This window comes from Capricornis sumatraensis, chromosome 11 (genome assembly GCF_032405125.1).
Source record: "Capricornis sumatraensis isolate serow.1 chromosome 11, serow.2, whole genome shotgun sequence".
NCBI classification, from domain to species: domain Eukaryota; kingdom Metazoa; phylum Chordata; class Mammalia; order Artiodactyla; family Bovidae; genus Capricornis; species Capricornis sumatraensis.
The window spans coordinates 92,143,916-92,162,508 of NC_091079.1; the positions used below are offsets into that span (position 1 = coordinate 92,143,916).

Here is an 18,593-nt window from a genome sequence, read left to right on the forward strand (position 1 = left end):
AGAATAACAATTTAAACAATGCTCATTTAATTCATCTTTTATTTTTTTCTTTTAGCAAACATTAGATAATATGAACAAAACTGTACTGTTAACTATAGTTACACATCCTTATTTGCTTTATATGTTATAAACATACTTAAGCAGATAAAATTCACTGAATTAGACATATTCCAGAACTCTGACATATACTTTTCTAAGTCAGGCAAAAGAAAGCTTATCAGATTTTCCTACGAGATCAGCATCATACAGCAAACTAAACTAGTATATGCTGCTTTTAACTTAACACGTGCCTTTTCAGACTTTAATTTTAGGTCACAGCTAAAATAATTTTTATCTCAAGTTTTATGAAAGAACAGAAGCTGAAACATACAAGTCCTGTCCGTAACCATATTGGCCATTTAAAAATTAAAAATATACCTATAATCAAGAAAATTCTATTCACCCTGCTAGAAAAAAATAGCCAATATTTTATAATACTTTAAGTATAGTGGGAATTTACAATAACTAGATTTCACTGTATCTTATTTTATTGCTTAATGCTTCTCTTTTAATTTTAAAATAACAGATTACCCATCGCCCCTCCTTTGCAAAAAAATCCAGATCCAGCATTACAAAACAAGCAGCATTCAGAATATATTCTGCTTAGCAGGCAGAGTGGTTCTTAGTCTTTGCAAGTATGTAAAACCTTCATGCAGCACTTATCTGCTCAATAGTTCCCCACACTGTCCCCTGCTGAATACATAACACTGATACCCTGTTTTCTATGTTATAAAACCCAGTTGTTGTTACTTAGTTATTTAGTTGTGTCCAACTCTGTTGACACCACAGACTATGCAGCCCACCAGGCTCCTCTGTCCATGGAATTTTGCAGGCAAGGTTACTGGAGTGGGTTGCCATTTCCCATTACAGGGGATCTTCCCGACCCAGGGATCAAACACCGGTCTCCATACCCCCTGCATTGCAGGTAGATTCTTTACCACTGAGTCACTGGGGAAGCTCATAAAACCCAGTATTTACTTAGAAAAATTTGTTGCATTCATGGAGAAAAAATTCAAACTTTATATACACTTGATGTAAAATGTTATTAGTTACTTATCTGAGAAAAACAGATCAAACCAAAAAGGTCTCATTATCATAAAACCCCTTACATAACAAATTACCACACACATTTGTACATATGGGTGTACCATCTTCTTAAAATATTTTTATAAATAACTTAAAATCTGATCTGACAAATCATTCAACTGAAAAGTACTACACTGACTATTATACAATCTTGACTCAACAGTGGCTTTCAGCTTTCTCCATATATATAACATAAAAATTCCCAGATATTTGAAACAAATATTTTCAAATATTTGAGGAAAGATGAAATTAATAAGGCTAATAAAATAATAGTAACAAAGGCTTTCCCTAATCCTAGAGAATGAAGCAAAAAGAGAGACCTTATAAGACAAACTGGAAAAGAAGAATTTGAAGTAAATTTGGCCTTGGACCCTTTTATAAATTTACAAATTGCTACTCCTTCAATTTGCACAAGTTAAAGAATAACAGAAGCTAATAACTTATTTCTCAGTGGAAAAGGGTGCAAGGAAAGCAAAGCAGCTGAGTAGTGATGGAGAAAGTACAACAAAGAATATATAAATTTATAGTTAAGATAATCAAGAAATGATGTCACAACCATTCTGAAGTTGAGAAATAACAAGGAATAATCAATGAATTAGAAAAGCAATAATGTGCTGTATCTTTTAAAGTTATATACAAATAAAAGACTTATTTTTATTTTTATTAAAGCAACCTTCTTAGCTGCACTTTGATGGGGTTACAAAAATGGCACAGCATCAACCTAAAGGGGTGGGAAGGGCAGTGATGGGAGGGAGGTTCCGGAGGGAAGGGATATATGTATATATTAAGGCTGACTCGTGTTGTTATATGGCAGAAACCAACACAACGTTCTAAAGCAATTATCCTCCAATTAAAAATAAATGTTAAAAAAAGTCACAGCATTAATCCCATCAACAGCAATGTTACTGCAATCAAATTATTTATAAACATTAATTATATTTGTTATCACCATCACCACATTATTGCAATGTCAGAGAGACTGAGTCATTTCACATCTTCACGAAAAATTACATTGATACAGTTACTGAAAGCTTTCAATATAAGGAGAAAAAAAAATTTTTTTAACAACTTCAACACAGAATAGAATGTTCAGAATCTTATATTTAATAAAAATATCAACAATCAGGGTACCATCTTGGTATAAATGATATTCTTCACAAAGAATTTACAAGTGTTTTTAAAACACCATTAAGGGGACATTGGTTAAAGTTTCTCTCGGACACGTTTTTTTAAAACCTATTAGTAGCTTTGCCATAAAACTGATTTAAGGTAGTTGTGTTTTTTCAGAAACACTGAAAATAATCCAATACTTGGTATTAATACTCAGATCAGCACACTGACATAATAGCAACATTTTATAGACTAGCTGCAATTTTCAGTAGCTGTGTTCACCAACCGTGTAACAGAATTGTAGTGTTCTCCTAAGCCATATGCATGTCTCATATAACTGAAATGAAAAAAGGAGAAATAAGTAATTTAGACAAAAGTACTTCACTGTATATAAATGTTTTATGTATTTAAAACCAAGTACTCTGAATTAATCACTTCACAGGGGTATCATTCAATAGACTTCATTGAAAAACTTTAACACCATTTAAAAAGCATCATCAGTGAGTAAAATATGGTTCAGTAACTCTGCTGAGTTTGTCCGGTAAAACACAATCATTAGAGTGAAAAAAAAGACTGAGATGGCAAATTCTCCATGCTGTGTTTCAGAGAACTCTTAATTATGTACAATACTTTCACAATATGAAGGAAAAAATCTCTAAAGAATAAACAATAAGGCAACATGAGTGTATTTCAGCTTTTACACTTGCTGAAACTTTTAGCATTATTAATGTCAAACCAGAAGAACATTAAAAATAATCCTCAAATTTTGTAACCTTTAGAAATGGCTTTATTCTTAACACATACATAAGAATAACTCACAAAAGGTTTAAACAATTATCTAAACCATGTATTTTGACAATGCTTTCTAATTCTGTAATTGCCTTTAAGATGAAATAAGCATAATTAATGCTGCTGAAAATAGACTTGTTTTGATTAATCAACATAACCTAAAATTTTCCATAATCCCTTTTGTCTTAATTATGAAAAATATTAACAGTAGGAATTTCTAGGTACTTACACAAGTATTAACGGATCTTCTGGATATTCTTCACCAACTACTATAGGAGGAGAATCTGCCTGTATTATCTCTATTGGTGTTCGTAAAATGTGAGACAAGGCTCTTAGCTATAAAAGACAAAATGAAAACTATATATATATATACACATATAATTTGTAAGAGAAATAGAGGTAAATCTTATTCAAATCATAAACTACTGAGTTGATGCATGAACAGGGCAACCAGTCAGAGCAGGGATCTACTTCTATTCCTTAATACACATCAAGAGCTCAGTAAAAGGGCATGGAATGGAGGGTGCAAAACAAGCTTTGGAAATCTTAGCATCCCATCTAAGTCTTCAGAAATCATACACAGAATTTCTCTTTAATAATTTAAATTTACTCCACTGTGAAAATAGCAACTCTTATTTCAAATGAATTAACAAATGATTTAAGAGAAAATGTCCTTCAAAAGATGTTTAAAGGTTTTTCCAATTTAAAAAGTCACTTATGTCTCTAGAACTCACATTGATTTGAGATTCTTATTAAAAGTTCAAGCATCTTTAATTACTCCTAATGTAGTCACAAAGCTAGCCTTCCCAAGTTTCGAAGACCCAGGAGAGGCATATAAAACATTAAGGCATATTAAACAAGTTCCCTCTGGTGGCTGAGAAGAGGTACAAACGTAACACTGCTAAGAAAAACACTTGGACGAAGCAATCACGTCCTATCTTCAAACTTAATTCTTGAAGTGAAATACTCAGAGCCACAAACTATTTGAGATGGCTAATCATCATTACTGGAGAAGGCAATGGCACCCCACTCCAGTACTCTTGCCTGGAGAATCCCATGGACAGAGGAGCCTGGTAGGCTGCAGTCCATGGGGTCGCTAAGAGTCGGACACGACTGAGCGACTTCACTTTCACTTTTCACCTTCACGCATTGGAGAAGGGAACGACAACTCACTCCAGTGTTCTCGCCTGGACAATCCAAGAGGCGGCGGAGCCTGGTGGGCTGCCGTCTATGGGGCCGCACAGAGTCGGACACGACTGAAACGACTTAGCAGCAGCAGCAGCAATCATCATTACACAGTAATATTAATAATACTGCTAGATTCATCCACGTAGCACTTTAGCTTCAAACTTCAATGCATATAGCCTTTGCTTTGTTTAATATATACAAATGGACTATCATATACACATGGGGTTTTATTATCCTCATTCAATAATCAGGAAACTGGAGCTCAGGAGGTTGGCTGACTCCCCCAAAGTCAGAAAACTGAGAAGTAGAAGGAACCAGCACCCAGCCCCCAGACTTTCCCTGTTACTCCCTGACTTCTAACACCCCAAGCTACCTCATCACCATCTGCACACTCGGGGGTTTTATTTTCCTTTAATGAAACAAAGATAACAGTAAAATAAATAATTAGAGCTATAAAAAAAAATCATGATTAACTCCCTACAAATGACTAAACATATTTTCTTGCAAGTAAATTTTAATGCATTAAATACTGCTTTCAAATCAGTCAGTATCAACTAGGAACTCAAGACACAATTGTAATAGATGTGTTATGGTAGGATTTGACCTGTAATCTCACATTAAAATATTGTTTTCTATTTCTGACATTTTCCAATGTGATTTTCATCAGTTGAGCCACTTGGGTAAAATTTTACTGTATTTGAGAAAATCTTCACTTTCATAAGTCCATAAACTCAAATATATTGCCTGCAGCAAGATCACAAATGGAAATATGCAGACAACACTAGCTTCACCAACTCACAGATCAAACACTGGGCTATTTAAAATTAAACAGTGCTTCAGTTCCCAAAGGTACATAATTAAATTAAAGGCCTAAGAATATTAACTCCTTATATCAGTGTTTTATCGGTAGAGAAATAGCAAATATATAAAGAAAAGGAATTGTCAAAAGAAAAATTGGGGTCACCTGAAAAATATGTCTGGAAACTACAGAAGGGATTTAAAAATAATTTAACAATTTCCCAATGAATAACAAACTTACCTCAAGTTGACCCCCCCATGCAGCTGTGTTTACAATATCATCACAATACTTTCCAAACTCTTCTGTAGGAAACAGATCAGAATATAGCACTTTTTAGAATTCATATTAGATCCCTTTTCTAACTCCCACAATGCCTGATGAAACTGCCCAAGTTACGAACTTCCTCTTTCTCCACATATATCCTCCAGAATTTAATCCATTTCCCAAATCCAAACTTAACTCACTCCATCTTTCCATCCAAGAGCAAAGCAATTCATCTGTTTCTCTCTCTCAACCTGAGGTCTAGCAATCTCAACTAAATTATAAGCCTACCTCTCTCTTGATCCAAGCACTGACCCCAAAATTGCCACCACATTCACATTGCAAAATCCAAATCTGCATCTGAAAGAATATGCTACAAGATTAAAAGATGCATCCTCTGTAAAACAGGCTTCACTATAAAACCCTATAAGAAATGTGAGAAGAGAATCAAAGTACAAATGAGTTGAAACCCCTTTCCCAGTGACTGTTTGATGACAGTGACATCAAACAGTGCCTACATATTTTGGAAATGTTTACTTTACTGTTCTAGCCAAAAAAAGGTCTTCCTGTATCAGTTTTGAGAGGAGGTAAAAGACCTAACTTCAGAGTTTATAATGGCATATCTTGAGCATACACACTGCTGATATACAGAAAGTTAAAGTCAGAAAAAACACTAACACCCTTGGTGTTTAGAGGAAGAGGAAAAAAATTATGGGCATCTAGGAGAAAACACATTCCATATGCCCGTCTTATTCAGTCTCATATCCCCAGTGATAAGAACAGTGCATCAGCATGCTACGGCCCTCAATAAACACTGACTGAAGGACTGGGGATAATTACAGCTTTCGTCTTTTTCTTTGATTCACCAAGCTGAGGTATCACCTCCTCTCCCCTGCCCTACAACTAGCACAGCTGGGGACTTCATTAAACAAAAGCCAACCCTAGCCTTCCCCTCTTCAATCCGCCCTGACCATATGACTTACTCTCAGGGGATATTGCCACATCTGCTGTCTTATCTCAAGGACTAACTTTCTCCCTTACTCCCCTTTCACTTTCAGAAACTTTTTCAAATTTTTACTCGTTTCCTCCTTTATTTGCTAGTTGTACATTTTTTTTTTAACCTTCTCAACTATCAAAGATATTATACAGACTAATAAGGCAGGTTTTGCAGTCAAATTCTGCCTGAATATTATGACATTACGAATAAAATTAAATCTTCCAAAGTACAGGATAAAAGGAAGAATTAGTTTTCCTAACCATTCTCTACTGATCGTCTTCAGATCCAATACTTGCAGAGACTAGGCAAAGCTTAACTTTGTGAAATATGAACTTATTTACACACTTTTTAAACTAGTAATATGAACCCTATTCCTATTTTTATCTTAAGATTAATATTTTCAACTACAAAATAGTTAAGTACTTAAAAAGATCTTGATAAACAAAAATGTGCTATCATCTACTCAAGTCACAGAAAATAATTTTGCCTAAATGTTGAGATGTTTTCCCCCATAGGACTGTTCAGGCTTTCTTTTTTTTTTCATTCTCAGTTCCAGAAACCACTTTACTTAATAACCATCACAGCTACAACAGCAACAAGACGTAGCAGAGAAAAATAAATTACCTGGAGTATACATTTCTCCTGTATTAGGATTTGTTAAAAATGGCAGAAAGTCTTCCACATGACTCTGCATATAGTCAGCAGTCTGACACCTTAAGGCAGCCACAGTCAGAACGCCGTTCTGCTCTTTCAGCTGATCTTCAATGGCTCTATACATACAGTGCCCATCAGATGGAATCTGTTTAATTTCCAACTGTCTAGCTGCCAATATTTGAGCAAGTTTTTCACTTTCTACATGTCTAGCTCCAGTTAAGTTTTCAATTTCAGCTTCAGCTATCCTTTCTTCCCGCTCCTTTTCCAATGCAGCCTTTTTGTCCTATGCAGAAGGTAAAATGCAGGAAAGTTAATTCCTAATAATTAAGACTCGTCTACATTCATCATGGGGACAGAAATATAAGATTCTCAAAAACATTTTTCTCCCTTCTCCCACAAGCACTATCAGATAGATGATCTCATCACCTGTAGAATTTTCTATACTGTGAACACTTCTAAAGGCAAACAATATTTCTCATCTGTGTGTACCCAGCACAGAGCTGTCTTGGAACAAAAGAAGGCTCTCAAATTTTTCTGTGAAGTCTGTCTGAAACTATATGCCAAGTTTCTAAAAACTTGACTTACTGATTTCAAAGTACTATGGTAGATTGAGCTGTCCTAGGCCTTAAAGTAACATCATTATCATACTTAAGTCCAAGCTTTATAACTTATTACTCCACCAGTGAGGTCTTAATGTGCTAGATCACCAGTTCATGAGCAAGGCATTAATTTGCTTAGGTCTTTAGAATGGTACAGCAGCTCTATTTATCCGACATTTAAAAAAAAAAAAAAATGTGCACATACAAACACACACACATTTAGCTTAAGTAACAGATAAAAACATTCTTCTCTATTAAAAAAACTATTACAGATAATCTAAAGTCCCCCTTAAGGACCACTGCCAATCTCTCAGCCTGCTCTAGAGATCTGATATGTATCCCTCTAGATTTTTTTCCTATGCATTTTAATAAATACAGGTGTATTCATAGAAAATCTATAGAAAACAGTATTTTAACAAAAGTGCTATCATCCATTACATTCTTCAACTTGCTTTCCTTCTATTCAAATTTCCTAAGAAATCTTCCCATACCAACATATGCAAAGATGGGATGAGGAGAAGGTAATGAGAGATTTATGACATGAAGGATGGATAGGAAGTAGAATGGGAAGACTAGGGAAAAGAGAGAAAATTCCTGACACTTGGAATAACAAGGATCAAAAAGCAGAAAGCACTGTATGCTTCATTCATGGCTGAACACAGTTCATATAGCTAGAATACCAGAGAAAAGTGTCAAGAGATGAGGTGGGAGGCAAAAAAGACTGTACATAGTTAATAACATGAAAATCTATGCATACATAGTTCAAAAAGCACCAGAAGGATATCCATACAATAGTGCTTTTCTCTGGATGGCAGATTACAAAATAAGTTTTGTTTTGTGTGTGAGCCTGCGTGCGTGTGTGTGTGTGTGTGTGTGTGTGTGTGTGTACATGTTTCTGAATCTCCATGGTTTCTTTTGGGTACCAGCTGCGTGTGTGTGTGTGCACATGTTTCTGAATCTCCATGGTTTCTTTTGGGTACCACCTACGTGTGTGTGTGTGTGTGTGTGTGTGTGTGTGTGTGTGTGTACATGTTTCTGAATCTCCATGGTTTCTTTGGGGTACCACCTGCGTGTGTGTGTGTGTGTGTGTGTGCATGTTTCTGAATCGTGTGTGTGTGTGTGTGTGTGAACATGTTTCTGAATCTCCATGGTTTCTTTTGGGTACCATGGTATATTCCCAAGTGGCTCAATGGTAAAATGTCAATGCAGGAGATGGGATTCAATCCCTGTGTCGGGAAGATCCCTGGAAGAGAAAACGGCACTCCAGTATCCCCTCCAGTATCCTTGCCTGGAAAATTCCACACACAGAGGAGCCTGGCAGGCTACAGTCCATGGCGTCACAAAGCATCAGATACGACTGAGCACATAGCACATGGGCCTGCCTGTGCGTGTAAACAGCTCTCTAGCTGTCCATGGTATGTTTTATTTGTACGCTGAGAGCAAGTATTTTCAACTTAAGAAAATAAAAAGTTAAACTACATTCTATAAATTTTGATGTACTGATAGCAACTACAGGGAAGGATTTGGATAAACCAAGAAAAAGAAGATACAGGTAAAAATTTTTATATCCCCAGCTCCTAACCTTCCCGTAACAGCAGAAAATATGAATGGAAAGGCAAATTTCAATTTCACTTAATGCCACCTGCTTCTACTATACGCTTGTTATATGCCATGCCAGATAACGCTAGTGCTTCCTAAGTTACCTGAATCAAAAGCTGCTGCTGCTGCTGCTAAGTCACTTCAGTCGTGTCCGACTCTGTGCGACCCCACAGACGGCAGCCCACCAGGCTCCCCCGTCCCTGGGAGTCTCCAGGCAAGAACCCTGGAGTGGGTTGCCATTTCCTTCTCCAGTGCATAAAAGTGAAAGTGGAGTCGCTCAGTCTTGTCCGACTGTTAGCGACCTCATGGATTGCAGCCTACCAGGCTCCTCTGTCCATGGAATTTTCCAGGCAAGAGTACTGCAGTGGGGTGCCATTGCCTTCTCCGAATCAGAAGCAGTATTATCTTAATAAAACATAAACCTATTTAAATTTTTTCTTTCCAACTCAAACCATGCCAAAAGTAACATGATACAATTTATTTCATTGCATATCTACAACTGTGGATCACAGTGGCATAAAACCTTAAAACACAAGATGGCACTATTACTTTTTAAAAGACTACAGAAAACATTTTTCAGAGGGGAGAGGAAGAATAAGCACCTTGAATATCATCTAATCCAAAACTCCTCATTTTCCTCTTCTGAGGAAAGGAAGATTTCCAAAATAGCATGAAGAAAGATTTCAAAAGGCCATACAGTTGGTTAGGAGCTGAGCAGGGACCAGGGACAACAGAGAGCTCCTTCTATCCAGGCACCTGAATCAGAATAAAAGTTGGAGCAGATAGGAGCTGGAGTTAATGATGTCAAGTACTATGGGAAAATTGGAACTTTACACTATCTATAAAACCTTAATTTAAGCCTCTAAAATACTCATCCAAGAATCTCTTTTTTTTTCCCCTCATGCTCTGCTTCAATATTACACAGCAACTGCATTTCCTTTCCAGGACACCCAGTAGAAAACACACTGGATTGTTTTCCCAACATTCTTCTACTATATGAAGTTTTCCAATGGCATGAGCAATTTCCATTTTACAACCCTAGTCCTGGAGATAGAATGGCATCAATAAACTCTAATGAAAATGTATGTGAGATGAAAATAGCACAATAACCCAAACATACACTGTCAGTAAAACTAGACTCATTCTGGTATAGCAACAGCAAAAACAAATCTGAAGATAAATATTAAGAGCTAGGAACCAGTGCAGCAGTTGTAAACTTTTAGCATGCCACTGAGACAACTTGAGACTCCTCAGCTTTTCGTTTATAATATAAAGAAACTGAGGGAGATCTCATTCCAGCTCTCAAATTTCAAATTTTTGGAACCCAGTTCTACGTTCTACTTCAGGCTGTTTCTACTATATCAATGAGTTTTCACTGAAGCTCTCTGAAATAAATAACATACTCCCTATGCTTTTCTAGATTGACTTTTCATCCCTTGGCGCCTCTGGGTGGGCGGGAGTGGGGAGTGGGGTGGGAAGTGGTTCAATATAAGTCTAAGACTCAATTATCTACCCTCGTTTTCAGGTCCCATTTTCTTAAATACTATAAACTCAGTGTTTTCTGCCCCAAAATCCTATTAACACAACGAAGCAGTAAGAAACTCTGGGCATTACTTACGAGGGTGTTTTCTCTGCCAAGTGTTGAACTGGCAGACAAGTGTTACCAATCTGCTGACTATAAAAGTATACATTTATTGACACTATAGCCGGAAAAAGCATGCATTTCAGCTATGCAATATTTTAGGAGAAACGTAACAAAGTGTTTGAGAAAGGTAAGCATTTGTTTTGTTGCCTAAGGGACAAAGTAGAGTGAACAAACTTTGATAGACATAAAGGAGTTGTATCCTTTTCTAGAATTAAATAGTTGCTTCTCTAAGATACAGGGGCTTCCCTGGTGGCTCAGACAGTAAACCGTCTGCCTGCAATGCTGGAGACCTGGGTTTGATTCCTGGGTGGGAAAAATCCCCTGGAGAAGGAAATGGCAACCCACTCGTGTTTTTGCCTGGGAAATCCCATGGACAGAGGAGCCTTGCAGGCTACAGTCCATGGGACTGCAAAGAGTTGGACACGACTGAGCAACTTCACTCTAACATGCGTGGGCTTCCCAGGTGACACTAGTGGTAAAGAGTCTACCTGCCAGTACAGCAGACTCAAGAAACACCTGTTCAATACCTGGATCAGGACGATCCCCTGGAGAAGGAAATGGCAACCCATTCCAGTATTCTTGCCTGGGATATCCCAGAGGAGCCTGGCGGGCTACAGTCCATGATGTTGCAAAGAGCTGGACACGACAATGACTGAGCAAACACACTCTAAGGTACGTATATACTATATACTATTATACACTAAGCAGAGTCAATTCCAACAAATATTTTGTTATGCAAAATTTCTGCCCTTCACTTCTGACCTATAGAAAATAGATGACAATTGTAAAACTATAACAGAAAGAACATATGTCATTAAGTAGAGAGCTGGTGAATTAGATAACCTCTCAGTTCAGTTCAGTTCAGTCGCTTAGTCGTGTCCGACTCTTTGCAACCCCATGAATCACAGCACACCAGGCCTTCCTGTCCATCACCAACTCTCAGAGTTCACTTAGATTCACGTCCATCGAGTCAGTGATGCCATCCAGCCATCTCATCCTCTGTTGTTCCCTTCTCCTTCTGCCCCCAATCCCTCCCAGCATCAGAGTCTTTTCCAATGAGTCAACTCTTCGCATGAGATGGCCAAAGTACTGGAGTTTCAGCTTTAGCATCATTCCTTCCAAAGAACACCCAGGGCTGATCTCCTTCAGAATAGACTGGTTGGATCTCCTTGCAGTCCAAGGGACCCTCAAGACTCCTCTCTAACACCACAGTTTAAAAGCATCAATTCGGCACTCAGTCTTCTTCACAGTCCAACTCTCACATCCATACATGACCACTGGAAAAACCATAGCCTTGACTAGACGGACCTTAGTCATCAAAATAACGTCTCTGCTTTTCAATATGGTATCTAGGTTAGTCATAATTTTTCTCGAAAGGAGTAAGCATCTTTTAATTTCATGGCTGCAGTCACCATCTGCAGTGATTTGGGAGCCCCAAAAAATAAAGTCTGACACTGTTTCCACTGTTTCCCCATCTATTTCCCATGAAGTGATGGGACCAGATGCCATGATCTTCGTTTTCTGAATGTTGAGCTTTAAGCCAACTTTTTCACTCTCCACTTTCATTTTCATCAAGAGGCTTTTTAGTTCCTCTTCACTTTCTGCCATAACGGTGGTGTCATCTGCATATCTGAGGTTATTGATATTTCTCCCGGCAATCTCAATTCCAGCTGTGCTTCTTCCAGCCCAGTGATTCTCATGATGTACTCTGCATAGAAGTTAAATAAGCAGGGTGACAATATACAGCCTTGACATACTCCTTTTCCTATTTGGAACCAGTCTGTTGTTCCATGTCCAGTTCTAACTGTTGCTTCCTGACCTGCATACAAATTTCTCAAGATAACCGCTGCTGCTGCTGCTGCTGCTGCTAAGTCGCTTCAGTCATGTCCGACTCTGTGCGACCCCATAGATGGTAGCCCACCAGGCTCCTCTGTCCCTGAGATTCTCCAGGCAAGAACACTGGAGTGGGTTGCCATTTCCTTCTCCAATGCAGGAAAGTGAAAAGTGAAAGTGAAGTCACTCAGTCGTGTCCAACTCTTCGCAACCCCACGGACTGCAGCCTACCAGGCTCCTCTGCCCATGGGGTTTTCCAGGCAAGAGTACTGGAGTGGGTTGCCATAACCTCTAAGATACCATAAAACCTAAATTTCATGAGTCTATGAAGTTCACAATTATAATAATTACTCAAGAATAAAATTTTACATTAGTATAAGAAATGCTTGACAATTTGCAGCTTAAGCAACTTTCAAACAAATTGTCTTAGGTTGAATTTCTTAAGTGGTGTACTATGCAGTACTTAAACACAGTGAAAAACAGTATCATTTGCTGACCCAGCAGTTCTTCAGGCCTTGTGTTAGGGCTTTGGAAACAGTAAATTATTTAACATTCACAATAACTCTATGAAGTAGGTATTAATTTTCTCCTATTCTAAACATGGGCTTCCTTGGTGGCTCAGATTGTAAAGAATCTGCCTGCAATGATAGAGACCTGGGTTCAATCCCTGGGTCAGGAAGATCCCCTGGAGAAGGGAGTATCAACCCACTCTGGTATTCCTGCCTTTAAAATTCCATGGACAGAGAAGTCTGGAGGGCTACAGTCCAAGGGGTCGCAAAGAGTCCAAAGGATCAGACATGGCTGAACAACTAATACTTCCACTGCCATTTCATACATGTGAAACTAAGGCTTAGAAAGGTTAAGAATCTTATCCAAAGCCACCACAGTGGGATTAAAATCTCCACCTGACTGACACCAATTCCATGCTTTATTAAATGTACATACTAAATTATATTTACTACTAAATTATAAGATACAAGCTAGTTTAAAACAAACATTTGAATCCTAGAAAACACTTGTGTTAATATAATAAAACAATATTTGAAAATAAAAAGACTGGATTTAAACTTGTTCTTTTTCAAAGTGAAAAGCCCTTTCCTATCTAATAACATTCTCATAATTTTGATATCATAAACTTATTACATCCAATAAATCAGTTTCCTTATAGCTCTTCTCACATTTGTTTTTGTGCAAGATGTCTCACATACTCCAAATAGCCTAACTAAATAATTATATTTCCATAAAACACCAACTATTTAACACTTAGCACAGTGAGTTTTTCCTTCTCTAAATTTTCATCACAACCAATACATATATAACTACATAATCCTGTTAATTTTGTGTATCTATATATCTTAACTTCTAGGTTCAAATTCTTCTTTATCACTTAATACCGTAGTTCTTAACCGAAGCTGTACATCAGAATCACCTGGGCTCACACTCTTCAGATTCTAAATTAAGTCTGGAAAAATATATTTGTAAAAAATATCCTTTTCACACCCCCTTTCCTAGATCCACCCTCCTATGAGAACTGCAGACTGGACATTTCTTATCTATCTATTTTCTTATCTATAAAATGAGGATAAGAAATCCTACTTCACAGGATTACTGTCAAGACTAAATGAGATTTCATATAATCTAAAGCCTAATAGGGCTTCCCTGGTGGCTCAGAAAGTAAAAGCGTCTGCCCACAATGTGGGAGACCTCGGTTCAATCCCTGGGTCAGGAAGATCCCATGGAGAAGTAAATGGCAACCCACTCCAGTATTCTTGCCTGGACGGAGGAGCCTGGTAGGCTACAGTCTACGGGGTCACAAAGAGTCAGACACGACTGAGCGAGTTCACTTCAAAGCCTAATAAATGTTAATTTAGGTCCTTTGGCAAGGGAACTCCCTTTTTTTTTTTCTATTCCCTTCCAATACAACACCTAATATAGTATTACACACATAGCATTAACAAATACTAGGCGACTTTCATACCCGTCTCTTTTGTGCTTTTGATATCCGAAGTGGCTGATTCTCAAGAACCAAGTTTGAAATATTGACAGCAACAGAATCTATCTAAAGGAAACAAAAAACATTACCAAGTTAAGGAAAAATACCTTTAAGTTATAATTTAAAGTATTAGATTATTAAATTATTATTGCAAGTCACATATTATATGTCATTCCACAATTCAAATCTGAATAACAGCACTAGATACAATACTAAATGACATGGTTGTATATACTTTCTCTATATTTTAGAGAGAATTTGTCAGGTTCCCAAGAACTTTCCTTATAGCTCTACAAAGACAATGCTTATTTCTGCATGGTTTCCTTCCGTCTCAGAATGCCTACTCCATTCATATAAATACTTCCTACAAGTGCCAGTTCATTCAGTGCACCACCCTTCCCATCTCTAAATGTTTTACTTTATAAAATATATAAAGTCCTGTGTTGGCTCAGTTTATACTACTTTCATAACCTCAAAAATGGGGGCAAATGCCTTCCTCCATCATAGTTAGCCAAAACCTGATAAGCAATGCTTCTTGACCCTAGTAGAAATTTGTTAATTTATAGTTATCATTAAGACATTACAACCAGTCTTAATCATCAAATGACTGTTATATGTTTGCTAAAGAAAACAGATTTAGACTTATTTACTATCAGGATTAACAGCTAGTATTTTATTACCACAACTATATATTAAGCTAGTTTTTAGGTGACACATACATGGAACATATCAAAGCCTCTAATAACAAGAGTCAGCAGTCTCTAAGTCTCTTTGGCCCAAATGATCAAAATATCAAAATAAGATTAAGACTTCAAAGAGTGAAATAGGATTCTTACAGTTTTTCAGAGGAATGTGCTAAAATTTACAAACTGCCATACTGACAACAGGCAAAATACAAAGAAACAACTGGGGAAAAAAAGAGAAAGAAATGACAAAAGAATTCAGGTGACATTCTAGAAGAAAACAAGTTTCAGTTAAAATTAAAAAAAGATAATAGTTCAAAGTATGAAGAGAGTTTGTATTTTAACAGTTGGACAATATGTCACTTAACAATCAAACATTTTTCACCTTCGAAACCTAGGAAAGAAATCTCACAATTGAAGAGCCTGAGAGACTAAACTATCTCACTAACAGAAAAGATAAGGAGATAATTAGAAATGCCATGACTCTAACAATACAGACACCTGGAAGCACGCCTTGTTACTTGGATTTTAATAAAGTGTGTTAAAGGCAAGGAAGGCCAGGATCTTGATGAATGGCAAAAAAACTTCAAGAAAATAAAACTAAGTTATTAAACTTAGTATAAACAAGCCATTTTCCCTGTCAACAGCAGATCAAAAATAAACCAAATAAAATTTATTTATGGTAGATAAAATCTTGGGCTTCCCTTACAGCTCAGTTGGTAAAAAATCTGCCTGCAATGAAGGAGACCCGGGTTTGATTCCTAGGTCGGGAAGATCCCCTGGAGAAGGAAATGGCAATCCACTCCAGTATTCTTGCTTGGAAAATCCCAAGGACAGAGGAGCCTGGCAGGCTACAGTCCATGGGGTCGCAAGAGTCGGACAAGACTTAGCGACTTTACTACTACTACTTGATGAAATCTTGCATAGACATAAGAACTTTTCAGCTATCAAAAATGAGAGTGAGGAGTCTATGATATTTGACATCTAAAACCCATGAAATAAATTATCACTCTAGATAAAAATTATAACAGAATTCAGTATTTACCTTCTGGAGTAAGAGCTCTAAATTTGAATTTGGGCTTTGATACTTAGCAGTTGTTATAAATTTAGAAGGCAGTTTTTAATCTCTCTGAATCTGTCTCCCACTTTAAAACTGGGATTATCTACACTTACTTCAGAGGTTAACACTGACCAGTGTGTTATTGTGAGAATTATTTGAGAAAATGAATGCAATATATTAAACAAAGTATGTGGCATACAATACACTGTGTGTAGCTATACTGATGAGATACATATTAGCTAAACTGATGACAGTTAACATGCTCCAATTTACCCAAGAAACATCAGTAAATTTCTATTTATTACAACTTGCTCATAAAGCACTTTCATAACTTAAAAAATGATTTCACATTTATTCTATTTCTTAGAAAAATCTTGTGCTTAAACAGCAGTAGTATTTGTATCATACATGTGAAGAAATTGATGCTCGAGAAGATTAAGTAAATTTGCCCAAGTTCAAATACTATTTAATAGCAATTCTGACACTAGGAGACTGGTCTTCCACTTTCTTTTGATAAAGCTTCCTCTAGCCCATTTTATGAATCCGTTCATCTTTGGGGCAGCAGACTTTCTTTGCTGTCCTTCCTTAAAAAACACACTACCATGTAAACCTGATCAGAAAAATACCAATGAAAGGTGATGCCTGAGCATGACTAAGTGCCTTCTTTCCCTCCGGTTTTACATTTCATATACTTATATAGTTAAATGTGTAACAGAATCTATATAAAATCTATGGATTTTTATATAGTTAACTGTGCTTTCCGATGTTGTAGACAAGGAGAAACATTACTTTCACATACTTTACTCTCTTTAGAAGTCAGCTTCAACTGATCCAGCTCCTCTCTATGTTTCTGTTCCATTTCTGCTTCTAACTTAGCAACATCTTCTGTAAGTTGCTTCCTCCTCTTTTTGTCATTCCTGGGAACAGCATTCTTCATACTCTGTATTCTGGCTGAAAAGCCACCAAAATCATTACGTCAAAAACCAAGGGATTAAGAGGAAATAAGAGATAATAGCAATAAGGAGATGGTAAGAAGAAAAGGGTATAGGAAAAAAGTAATTATGAAAGCAAAAAGACAAATTACAAAACAGACAGCTACAGAGAAGAGTCCAGATGAAGCTGAGGCCCTCTCTCAAAAAAAATAATAATATTAATAACATAACCGTGAATTTGGTGTGGGATGAGAAAAGGGCGGGCGGTGGGGGGGAAGAAACTTAAACGTTCAAATCTTTCAACTCTCCTTTCCGAGTCCTTAAAACTGAGGTGAGATATTTTCGAAACGCACCCATTAGGGCCAAGTGTCGGTTAACTAGGGCAGGACCAGGAAAGGTGGGGGGGGGGGGGGGGGGGTCTGAATCCAAGACTGTGGCTAACAAGGGTTTTCAGAAACCCGCACCCCGGCGCCCTCGCAGGATGGGGGAACGCGGCGCACCCGAAAAGAGGAAGCTTTTGAAGGTCGAGGGGATTAAGGGGGGCTGGGATGTAGGTCACTGGCTACCCTGAAGAAGCCTAGGAGGGTTCAGAAGTCCCTCAACGTTCCCCAGAAACGACCCGCCACGCTCCCTTCCCTGGGTCCTGGCGACTCCTGGGTTCCCCGGTCCCCCGTCACCTTGCAGCTCCTTCTTCTCTTTGCGATGCCGTCTCACCAGCTGTTCCTCTTCATCAAGCTCCTCAGTCAAGACTGCCTCCATGACGGGTAGGCAGCCCAGCACACGCGCTGAGAAGAACCAGCGCCGCGGCCTAGCGCCACCTTCCACCTTTCAACCTTCACCCCGCGCGCCATTGGCTGCGAATGGCATCCAGCCCCGCCTTAAGGCTGTATCAAAAGGTCAAAGGTCTGCGCGTGCGCACTCCCTTGACCCGCGCTGATAGAGAGGGGCGGCGGGGTGGAGCGTGTCGGCCGATTGTGGGTGTGGCTCCGTCGGCTGATGTTTGCATGTGAGCGCTAGTCTATTGGCCCTGACTTGAGCAGTGCAGAGATGACGTAGATTGAGGCGTGCAGAGATGACGTAGAGGGAACTTTTTCGGACGTTTGTTTTGTTCGTTAATCGAAACGTCTTTCCCTTTTGGTGCCATTGCTTAGAAGGGTTGTTCAAAAGGTAAGAAAGAAAAAACATTTCAACAAAATCTTGAATAATTCTCATTGGAAATCTTTGTGTTGATTCAGTCAAACAGTAGGGGATTGAGTTCTTTTTTTCTTATTTTCAAGGTCGTGATACCGCAGGTCCGAAGGAAAACAGCTAATTGAGAAAATGCCG

At 37.9% G+C, this 18,593-nt stretch overlaps 1 protein-coding gene across 2 annotated transcripts; it reads right to left on the reverse strand.

The window, feature by feature from the left end:
- Nucleotides 1-168: 168 nt before the first annotated feature.
- Nucleotides 169-18,061, reverse strand: OTUD6B (OTU deubiquitinase 6B). Of its 2 annotated transcripts, XM_068983462.1 has the most exons (7): nucleotides 17,945-18,041; nucleotides 17,135-17,286; nucleotides 14,578-14,658; nucleotides 6,894-7,206; nucleotides 5,252-5,313; nucleotides 3,254-3,360; nucleotides 169-2,572 (listed from the first exon to the last, which is right to left on the reverse strand). In XM_068983462.1, exons 1-7 carry the CDS (start codon nucleotides 18,024-18,026, stop codon nucleotides 2,488-2,490), a joined length of 882 nt encoding a protein of 293 aa, XP_068839563.1. In that variant the 5' UTR covers nucleotides 18,027-18,041; the 3' UTR covers nucleotides 169-2,487. The 2 variants fall into 2 exon arrangements, with proteins under 2 accessions (XP_068839563.1, XP_068839564.1); XM_068983463.1 differs by lacking the exon at nucleotides 14,578-14,658 and having other exon boundaries at nucleotides 17,945-18,061.
- Between the last annotated feature and the right edge of the window lie 532 nt (nucleotides 18,062-18,593).

Excerpts from the sequence above, each read along its gene's own strand:
- OTUD6B (XM_068983462.1), bottom strand. The coding sequence starts at position 18,026 with ATGGAGGCAGTCTTGACTGAGGAGCTTGATGAAGAGGAACAGCTGGTG. Across the intron at positions 14,659-17,134 it reads TGACTTCTAAAGAGAGTAAA|ATAGATTCTGTTGCTGTCAA; the intron begins GTATGTGAAAGT and ends TGTTTCCTTTAG. Across the intron at positions 7,207-14,577 it reads CAAAAGCACAAAAGAGACGG|GACAAAAAGGCTGCATTGGA; the intron begins GTATGAAAGTCG and ends CCTTCTGCATAG.